The sequence below is a fragment of the Agelaius tricolor genome, unplaced genomic scaffold, assembly GCF_023055355.1.
Source record: "Agelaius tricolor isolate 1412-34295 unplaced genomic scaffold, bAgeTri1.0.p SCAF_37, whole genome shotgun sequence".
Classification (NCBI taxonomy): Eukaryota; Metazoa; Chordata; class Aves; order Passeriformes; family Icteridae; genus Agelaius; species Agelaius tricolor.
The window spans coordinates 3,341,943-3,351,885 of NW_027269297.1; the positions used below are offsets into that span (position 1 = coordinate 3,341,943).

A 9,943-nucleotide genomic window follows, 5' to 3' on the forward strand; every position below is an offset into this window, starting at 1 on the left:
CCAACAGGGCCTGCCCCAGGGAAGGGCAGGGCAGAAAAGAGATTTCCTGTCCTGCAAGTTCTGGAATCATCACTGTCCTTCTGAGAGAGGTCTCCTGAGCTCCTCCTGGGAAACTGAGCAATCAGGAAGGAGACAGGGAGGGAAGGAGGTCTTGGTGTGGACAGGCAAGAGCCTCATGAGCAAGGTACCCACGAGGCCATTTGGGGCTGGGATGGGAAGTTCCCATTCCCACATTTGGAGCTCTCACCACCAGGCTCTGGGCTGCTCAGAACAGCTCCCTCAGCATCTCTGCAGCTGCATCACCCCTGTGTGTACAGACAATGCAATATTCTTTGGGGCAGAGGGAGGCTGACTGGGTGGAGATGGACAGGGGCAAAGCTGCTCCACTGGAAAATTCCTGGTGGAGATGGACAGGGGCAAAGCTGCTCCACTGGACAATTCCTGGTGGAGATGGACAGGGGCAGACCTGTTCCACTGGACAATTCCTGGTGGGAGGGAAACATTCCCAGCATCCAGAGCATGTGAGACTTCCAGCTCAGAGCAGGAAAGAGCCTCGGGGTAGGTCAGTCTGCTGCTGGTAGGAGAATGAGTTTGTTCCTCGTTTGATGATTGAGGACCTAAGCCAGTCCCCCAGTTCACCACTAAATGCTCTGATCACCAGACTGGGGCTTTCTCAGAGCCCTGATTTTGACCAGAATTTCCAGCCCAGAGCCAAATAATGCTTTTCTGTTCATTCTGAGAGTTCTCCTAAGCCAGACACTCCCAATCTTGGAATACTGCACATGTGCTCAGTTATCCTGTCTGACAATTACAGGAGCACAGAAAAGAGCCCAGTGAGATTGCACTGCAGGATCATATCCTGGGTCTTGGGGAGATAAATAGAGGAAAATTTTGATTAAAAGACAAAAATAATTAAAATGTTTGCATGGGCTCCTCCCCATTTTTCCTCAGCTTTAACAAACCAATAATCTTTTTTTTTTTTCTTTGTTTCTGTGGAACAAATTATCTGGGCAACTTCAGTTTTCCTTCAACCACTCTGCCAACATGTCCCAGTCACAAAAGGCTTGCAATGTGTTCCTCATATCCTTAATATCTGATTAACTCTTCACTGATGATCTCCAATTTGGAGATTTTAATGAAACCAGGAGAAAAAAAAATAAAAGCCATATCCATTAACCATTGCCCAAAAAAAGACCAATTCCATTCCTTATTGCTAAAGATAGCAATAAAGCACCTGCTGTTCTGCATGGACTTGGAATTTGGCTGAACAAACCTGAAAATGTATAGGAAATATATGGGAACATTTCCCCACTGTGGTTTAACACAGATTTGTAGCATTTTCGATGAAACAACTTCCAGTTTATAGAAATAACAGGGGAATTCTGAAGAGGTTTCACTTTGAAAACTAGAAGACAGTTTTTCTTGCTCACAATGCTTATTCTTTCCAGCTTATGTTGAAAATAAAAAGTATTTCATGACTTGTAAAGATTCTCAGTGTTACTCTATGAAAAATCGTTTTGTACTTCAGAGTTCCAAATCTGCTGTAGTTAAAATGGCTTCAGGATATCTGGATCAAACATAAGGGTGCTTGGGACAAAAATGAGGGCTTAATTCTTTCTTCCTGTCTGAGGCAGAGCCAACAGGGCAGAGATTGTGCATTTAACTCACTCAGCTCTCTCACACTGCTCGGTGGCAATGCCAGTGCCCCCCTTTGGAATGATTTAGGCAGGATCTGAAGATGTGTGTGCTGTAAAATGGAATTAATACACTGGGAAAAGGACAATAAAATGCCTCTAGGATGCCCTTATAAATCGAGGGATACAGAGAAACATAAAACCAACATGAACCAAAGGATTGCCAAGCCAGAACGTCCCTGAAACTGTTTTTCCTTTTGTTTATAGCCATGGAAGGCACTTCCCCAGCTCAGTCCTGGCTCTGAACCTGTGCTTTGGTCACACCCCCAGGCTGGCCTTGCCAACCAACCCCAAAGCACACAAAGACAGGTTTAATGGCAGAAAGATCTACATACAATCACTGATTGATTTTATCCTCGTGTCTTCTTAATTAAAAATAATTCCAATAGAGAGAGAAAGCAAGCATTGTGCAGGAGGGCAGGCAGCAGGGGTGGATCCATTTCCAAACCAGCACCAAACTCTGACTCTGACTCTCCAGATTCCTCACTAACACACTTTTTCCTGCTTCTGGAGAATGAGATTCTGAGAGTTGCCCACTGGCATGGGCCATCCTTGGGAACTGCAGCAAGCACTATTCAGAGGCTCTCGTTTCTGGCAGCAAGCCTAATGTTATCTTTGTTTGCATAATATAGCATCTACATGGAAAACACATATGGATCCCTATTTCCCCATCCTTTGAACATGCAGGATGAATGCATTTGGGCATGCAAGACGTTCCAGATCATTAAAAGTAGAGGAGAGTAAAAGGAGAAAAATCAAACCAAGAATTACACAGTTTTCCTCCAGTGATGATAAATGGGAGAATTATTTTGAAGCTATTCTTCTATTTTCTTTTGAAATAAGGTAATTGGACTCATTACCATAAAGCCTGCGGGTAAATTATTTTTCTCTGTAAGCTGGTTGCATTTTTTTTGGAAAGGAAGTGTAATCATCTGAACACAAAGTTTTCTTTGAAGGATCTGTGCTGTGGCAGGAAGAGACAGACAAATCCTAAAAGGTTACTCTGTGCTACCACTCCCTGGGAAAATTAAAATTACACAGAAGTTCATTTGATTCCAAAGATAATTCTAAGCATTCTTCAGCTCCTTCCTGTCCTGGTTTAGAGGCAACTTAAGTTTGAAGCCCTTCTGATCATAAGACAAGGTCCAGCTCTCTCCCGTGGCTGGGCAGGGCTGGCTGGAGTGATGAAGCATTCTTGTGCAGATGGGATTGGGAGGGGACAATTATCCTTGCTGTGACTGATTTTTTCTGATTGTCAGATCAGTGCCTGTCTGTTTACGTGTGGATCTTTAAAATAGATCCAAACACTAGATCCAGACACTTCCAACACCCAGTGGCCGACTGCTTTTTTGTATTAGACCAGGAAAATAAAAAAAGAAAATGAATGAATGCAACTCACCAGTCTCTCTGACATCGGTGTCTTGTCTCCATCCGGCAAATGTTGTTCCAGAGCCAGCACAATACAATTGGCTATGATTGTAGCTAAAATCATGTATTCAAATGGAGTGGGGACCAGAAGTTAAAGAAGACACTGGACAATATGAGAAGAACCCCATCCAAATCCTGTTTGTACCCACAGAGTTGCATTAATTGAGCATTTTAAGGTTTCTCATATTTTTTTAAGCCATTTGGTCTCCTTGACTTCCTCGGTTCTTTCTGGGGTGTGTTTGGAAGAGAAGAAGGAAATTGGCACTTCTCTTCTGTAAGAGTCAGAGACTCACACAAGCTGAGCTGCTCAAGGAATCCGGGAGCAAGAAAGCAAAAGGTCCAAAGGAAATAAAAAACTATTAATATGTATTGATTTTCAAAGAGATTGATAAACTAAATTGTCTCCAAATAGATTATACAACTAAACACCATCTGCTGAATTTTTCTTCAGAAACATTTAACTTCAGCACATGGTGCAAATAAGTGATGGGCACAAAAAGTTCAATTCAGAGTACCTACCCAGGTCTAAAACATGAATTACTGCTCAATTGCACTGCCCGCTCTCAGTGAGGAAAAAACCCTCAGCGCCCTTTTGGGACGTAGGAGGGAAGTGGGGAGGGAAAAGAATCCAAATCCAGCACCAGGTCCCCCTTGTTTTTAGCCACCATCTCCCACCCTGAGCTGTGCTGAGCCCCAGCTCTCCCAGGGTGGAGCCGTGCCACGGGCAGCAGCAGGGCCGAGGGCAGGAGATGGCTCCGATCAGCACCGAGGGGAGATGGAACCAGGGCATGGGGAGATGGACCCAGCACCACGGGGAGATGGACCCAGACCATGGGGAGATGGACCCAGACCATGGGGAGATGGACCCAGACCATCGGGAGATGGACCCAGACCATGGGGAGATGGACCCAGACCATGGGGAGATGGACCCAGACCATCGGGAGATGGACCCAGACCATGGGGAGATGGACCCAGACCATCGGGAGATGGAACCAGAGCATGGGGAGATGGACCCAGCACCATGGGGAGATGGAGAGATGGGCTCAGCACTGCAGGGAGATGGACCCAGAGCATGGAGAGAATGGAACCAGCATCACAGGGAGATGGAACCAGCACCACGGGGAGATGGAACCAGCACCGCGGGGAGATGGAACCAGCACCATGGAGAGATGGACCCAGCACCATGGAGAGATGGACCCAGCACCATGGGGAGAAAATGGAACCAGCACCATGGAGAGCTGGGCTCAGCACCATGGGGAGATGGACTCAGGACTGTGGAGAGATCGACCAAGGACCATGGGGAGATGGACTCAGGGCTGTGGAAAGCTGGGCTCAGCACCATGGAGAGATGGGATCAGCACTGCGAGGAGATGGACCCAACGATGTGGGGAGATGGACCCAGCACCGCGGAGAGCTCAGCTCAGCACCATGGGGAGCTCCTCTGAGCGCAGCAGAGAGCTCGGCTCAGCACCAGGGACAGCGCCGAGCCGCGCCGCAGACACAACACCCTGGAGGGCTCCGCTCAGCGCCCGAAGAGCTCGATTTGGCAGCATGGAGAGATTGGTTCAGCATCGCGGGGACCTCAGCTCAGCACCGTGGTCAGCCTGGCTCAGCACCACCATCAGCCTGGCTTAGCACCACAATGAGCTCAGCTCAGCACCGCGGTCAGCTCGGCTCAGCACTGTGGCCAGCCTGGCTTCAGAACCGTGGTCAGCACAGCTCAACACCGCGATAAGCTCATCCCAGCACCGTGGTCAGCTCAGCTCAGCTCAGCTCAGCACTGTGGCCAGTCTGGCTTCAGAACCGTGGTCAGCTCAGCTCAACACGGTGATAATCTCATCCCAGCACTGTGCTCAGCTCAGCACCACCATCAGCTCAGCTCAAGCACTATGGTCAGCCCAAATACAGAACCGTGGTCAGCTTGGCCCAGCACCGTGGCCAGCCTGGTTTCAGCACCGTGGTCAGCCCGGTTTCAGCCCCATGGCCAGCCCGGTTTCAGCCTGGTTTCAGCACCGTGGTCAGCCCGGTTTCAGCACCGTGGCCAGCCCGGTTTCATCCCCGTGGCCAGCCCGGTTTCAGCCTGGTTTCAGCACCGTGGCCAGCCCGGTTTCAGCACCGTGGCCAGCCCGGTTTCAGCCTGGTTTCAGCACCGTGGCCAGCCCGGTTTCAGCCTAGTTTCAGCACCGTGGTCAGCTCAAGCCGACCCCGCGGACAGCGCCCGGCCCCGCCCGGCCCCGCCGCTCCGGCGCGGGGAAGCGCCGGTGCCTCCGCCGGTCCCGCCGGCTCCGCAGCACTGGGGGTCCCCTCCCCACATCCCCCGGAAAGATGCAGCCGAATCGCGCAAGAGGCAGGGGAGGGGAAGCCTGAGTCTACCCGCACAGTCAAGGCGATGCTCTGCCTGCCACCGGGGGTTTGGGGCTTGTTTATCCAGACTTAAATGCAGGGAAGGAGAACTGGATGAGGAAATGCAGCAATAGCTGGGATTGTATAATATGGACCGAGATCAATACGTGTTTGTGTGTGTTCAGAGAGAAGGGAAGTGCATTGGCTCCACTGGTGTATTTTTCCTGTTAGCCCCTCAGGAAGTGAAAACTGGGGAAGTCTAAGCAGGAGCTGGCCTGTGTGGCAACTGAAAGTGTTGCTAGGAGGCTGGGAGGAGGCCGTGCTGCTGTTAGCTGAGGATTAATAGGGGTGTGATATGAAATGAAAAGAAAACAACTGGCTCCCCTGAGACCCCCAGTGTAAAGCACTCCTGTACACACACACAAAATCTGCTCCCTGGGAGCCTCAGCCTGCTCCCCTCTGCTCCCAGCTTACAACCATGGTTCCGAGCAAAGCCCCCTTCTCACTGCAGCTCACTTGGCCTGGGAGCTGGGTCTCAGACAGAAAGCATCTGCCCCTTTCACAATACAGCAGATGATCCCTCTCCCCACTTACTGCCTCCTTCTGCCACAAGGCTTTGCTAATTTTAATTTTTTTTTTTTTCGTGCAGCCTAAGCTTAGGCTATGCACCTAATCGAAGTGCCATGATTCATGTTGATTCAAATGGATTCCGGAGGGGATGTGCTAAAACCGAGCTGCAATGATTGCATTCCTGGGATTTACCTGGGCTCTCAACGTCCCCTACTATCAATGCAGCTTCAATGCTAAGGTGTCACCATTTTTATCCCACATTCCTTCTTCTATTCACAGGAAGACAGAAGAGTTGAAAGGCTCCAAGATGGAAATAAAAATCAGGATTCACGGGCACGAATCTCACAGAACCTGACTTGAATTGTAGGAAATGTCAATCCATGCACCTGTACATCTCACCCCTAGAGACACCCTGACATGGCTTACACACACCCCGGCATCAAGCACACCAAAAGGACCCTCGGTGCTCCCACAGAAGCAATTCCCTGATTCCCTGATTATTCCCATATTCCCACTGCCACAGCCGTGCATCATGTCGGGCACCCGGCTGCCGGCACACACACCCATGGCACAGCCCGATCCCACCGTCTGCAGCAGCAGCAGACACTCTCCCTGCGCTGCCTGGAGGGGTCTCTGCCCCTCAGCCTCCCTCTCCCCCTCCCCACCTTCCCCCCGTGCCCACACAGCCTCCCTGAAAGGATATGGCCACTCTGTTATTCGCTTGGCGTATTTCCGTATAACATTATCTTCACTGAAGATGAAGAGGGATCTGTTGACTGTGAAGCAGTTCTGTTTGACAGGGATGGGGTTGTAGAGAGCCATAGTCCTGGCTCTCTGAGCCATCGTCTGTTTATACATCCTTTGGCCGGCTTGGGGGCCACCTTGCCGGCTGCTCCCTCTTCCAGCCCCGGCCGGCCCTCCACCTCCATAGCGGGTTGGCAGATCATCCCCAAACCGAGCCATCCTCGCAGTGCACGGAGCCGGGCGCTACAATCCAAACTGGCAGCCGAGGCGAGAGGAAGACGCATCACAGCGCGCAGCACTTCTCCCTCCGGGGGCTTCAGTTGCGGGATCGGGATCAATCGCGGCAAAAATAGATCGATATATAATAAAACAAAAAATATCCCTTTTCCTTCCTCCACCCCCTGCGCTTCCCCGCCGCTGTGGCTGCCCGGGGGTAGGAGGAAGGCTCCGGGGCTCCGCTCACCTCCCCGCACAGGTGGCGTCTCTCCGGCCCGACCTCATGGCCGGGGCGGCGCGGGGTGGCCGCGGTGGCCGCGGTCCCTTCGGCCACGGGGCGCTGGGCTGGGAAGGGGCTGCGCTGCTGCCGTGCCCGCCGCGGGAGCGCTCCGCCGTGCCCAGCCCAGCCCGGCACGGCTCCGGCACGGCCCGGCCCCGCCGCATGTGATGCCCGGAGCCAATCGGCCGCCGCGGCTCCGCCCGCTCCAGTCACCGGCACCGGGGGGCGGGCGGGGAGAGAGGAGGGAGGATGGAGCCGGCCCGGCCCGGCCGCCGCCGCCCACCCCGGTAAATACGGCGGAGCCGCGGCCACTCCCCGGGGAAGGAGGGCTCGATCCCCCGCCCCTGCGCTGCGCTCCGCGGGCGCGCAGAGCCCCGGCCGGGGGTGCTGCTGCTCCGATGGGTGGGGGGCACAGGCGAGGCAGCCCCCGCGCCTGCGCGCCGCCGCCCAGATGTGCGCTGCCCAGATGTGCGCTGCCCAGATGTGCGCTGCCCAGCTGCTGCCCCCACGGGTGCCCCGAGGCGCGGTGCGGGCAGCGCTGGGCAGCGCAGCTCCCGTCACCTCGGTGCCCCCAGAACCCCGAGGATAGCGGGGGAGTCACAGTAAAAAATGGGGTTCGGGGCTCGGGGGGGGCTCAGCCGGCAGCCCCCGGGGGCCCGGGGCCGGGCACGGGCGGGTGCGGGGCGGGGGATGCGGTGCCCGCAGCGCTCCCGGCGCCGGGCACGGGCGGGGATGTGCGGCACGGGCTGGCTGCGAGCAGAGCTGCGCCCTTGTGCACAACTTACTTTGTTTCTCCTTGGTTTGAATGACTCCTGCAGAGCGCTGGATACCTTTAATCCTGTATTTATGGATGAAATCCTTTAATCCTGTTTATTCCAACACCCTCTGTTGCTCCCCTCCAGCACAAGTCAGAGAGATAACTCCTCCTTGTTCCTGGAGCGCCGCACGGCAACAGACACTGCAGTAGCTGGCGAGGAAATGCTTTTGCATTTTAGGCTAAATTTGGGGTAGAAACTATTAACTTTGAGAAAAGACCCCTCGGAGAAGTCAGGGCTGTCAACAGGGGGACATTTTCACTTCCTCCACAGCAAGGAAAGCCTGGACTCTGCCGCTAATGTGTTTTTTGCCTTAGTCATCCAAGCTCAGTGCAAAACCAGCCCACCGACCAGGCAAGCCTGGAGCAATAACATCTGCTGGCTTCAGGAGCCAGTCAGAGGGCTGGCAGCAGCCACAAGTGACACAAATGAGGTCTGGCAAGACGCAAAGGGTGACTCTCCGGAAGGAACCGGCTCCTTACGCCGGGGCTCGGTGTCTGAAGGGCTCTCGCACACTGCAGCGCAGGCAGGAGACGCTCCCGGAGGCGGCACCGGCAGCCGAGGGGAGCCAGGAGCGGCTCTGAGGCACGGAAAGCAGCGAGGGAAGGAGGTGAATCACATCCTGCTGCCTCCAGGGTCGCACGCAGCAGGAACCGGCAGCCCCCGACACCCACAGGGGTCTGCGAGCTCTGCCGAGCGGGGCAGCCAGAGCAGCTCCGGTCTGGAGGTTGCCTTCACCTGCACATGCTGGCAATGCAATAAAAGATCGTTCCCCCTCCCCAGGTCTGGGTAATTCACAGATTCAGCTGAGTGCAGGAGTCTTTGGGAAAAACTTTGCCCGGAGACAGATGCTGGGGTGGTTCAGCATCCCTGTTCCACTCAGACGGACCCTGGGCAGAGATTCAAAGGAGAGTTTCCTGCAAGGATCTCCATCCCTGAGCACTGCTGAGATGATCCACACAAATGGGAAAGTTCCCTTATTTTGGGGATGGAGAAGGAGGGTGCAGGGAGCTCTTCTTTCTTTAAAATTTTCCCCTAAAAAACACTTTGATCCTTGCTGTATTGTATCCTACGATGGATTTATCTTCCATCTGAAAGTCATGTTTCCCCCAGCTGACTTATTTACTGGTTTCATTTTTATTAAACTTATTTACTTACTTAGTGGTTTAATATTTCACTTTTGTGCTTCTGGCTACTACATCTCCTACACCCTTTTTCAGTGGAAAAACCTGACTTTTTCTCAGTGACTACTAGAAGAGGAAACGCCATTTTCAATAACCCCTCACCTCTCCAGATGGAAATCAGTACATGGAGAAAAAAAATACATTGATTTCCAAAATCTTCATCCTCCTGTGCTTACAGAATCAGGGGGATGGATGACACAACAGCTCTAAAAAGGAGAAGAAAAAAAAAAAAAGAAAAGCTGTTTTTTGCATCAGGTCTTATTGAGGATCAGGGAAAATCCTGACCTCCACATCCCCTTCTCTCCTCCTACAGCCACCAAACCACTCTGCCTCTCCCAGAACAAGCTCTCCACCACAGCACTGCAGTGAAATCAGCAGCCAGGGCAGTGGGGGTGTTCGTGACAGTGAGAAAATGATGTGAGCGTGTCGTGAGGATGCTCTGTTAAACCACTTTGCCCTTTCCTCAATCTGCATGCTCAGGGCTTTTTTCCTGGATTGTTTTTTTTTCACACCCTAAGGAAGATCACGCAGACCTTAAGCATTGAAAGCCTTAAAGAAGAGAAGGAGATTGCAATTGCAAGGATTATTTGGCTTTGAGAGGGGAAGCGCCAGGATTTAGTTGGGCTTTTTAAGATTAGGAGAAAAGCAGGGGAGTTAAGAGAAAGCAAA

The 9,943-nt window shown here is 52.7% G+C and overlaps 1 protein-coding gene across 11 annotated transcripts in view; it reads right to left on the reverse strand.

Moving 5' to 3' along the window:
- The window catches only part of CACNA1B (calcium voltage-gated channel subunit alpha1 B), a 334,736-nt gene extending 327,237 nt beyond the window's left edge, over positions 1-7,499 (reverse strand). For 6 of the 11 annotated variants that reach the window (XM_071453699.1, XM_071453697.1, XM_071453694.1 and 3 more), the window contains exons 1-2: positions 6,739-7,499; positions 3,094-3,199 (exon numbers count right to left, since the gene is read on the reverse strand). In XM_071453699.1, the coding sequence (XP_071309800.1) occupies positions 3,094-3,199; positions 6,739-6,998 (366 nt within the window). In that variant the 5' untranslated portion in view covers positions 6,999-7,499. The remainder of the gene's footprint in view (positions 1-3,093; positions 3,200-6,738) is intronic. The other 5 variants (XM_071453701.1, XM_071453700.1, XM_071453698.1 and 2 more) reach the window with 1 other exon arrangement.
- Positions 7,500-9,943: the final 2,444 nt, after the last annotated feature.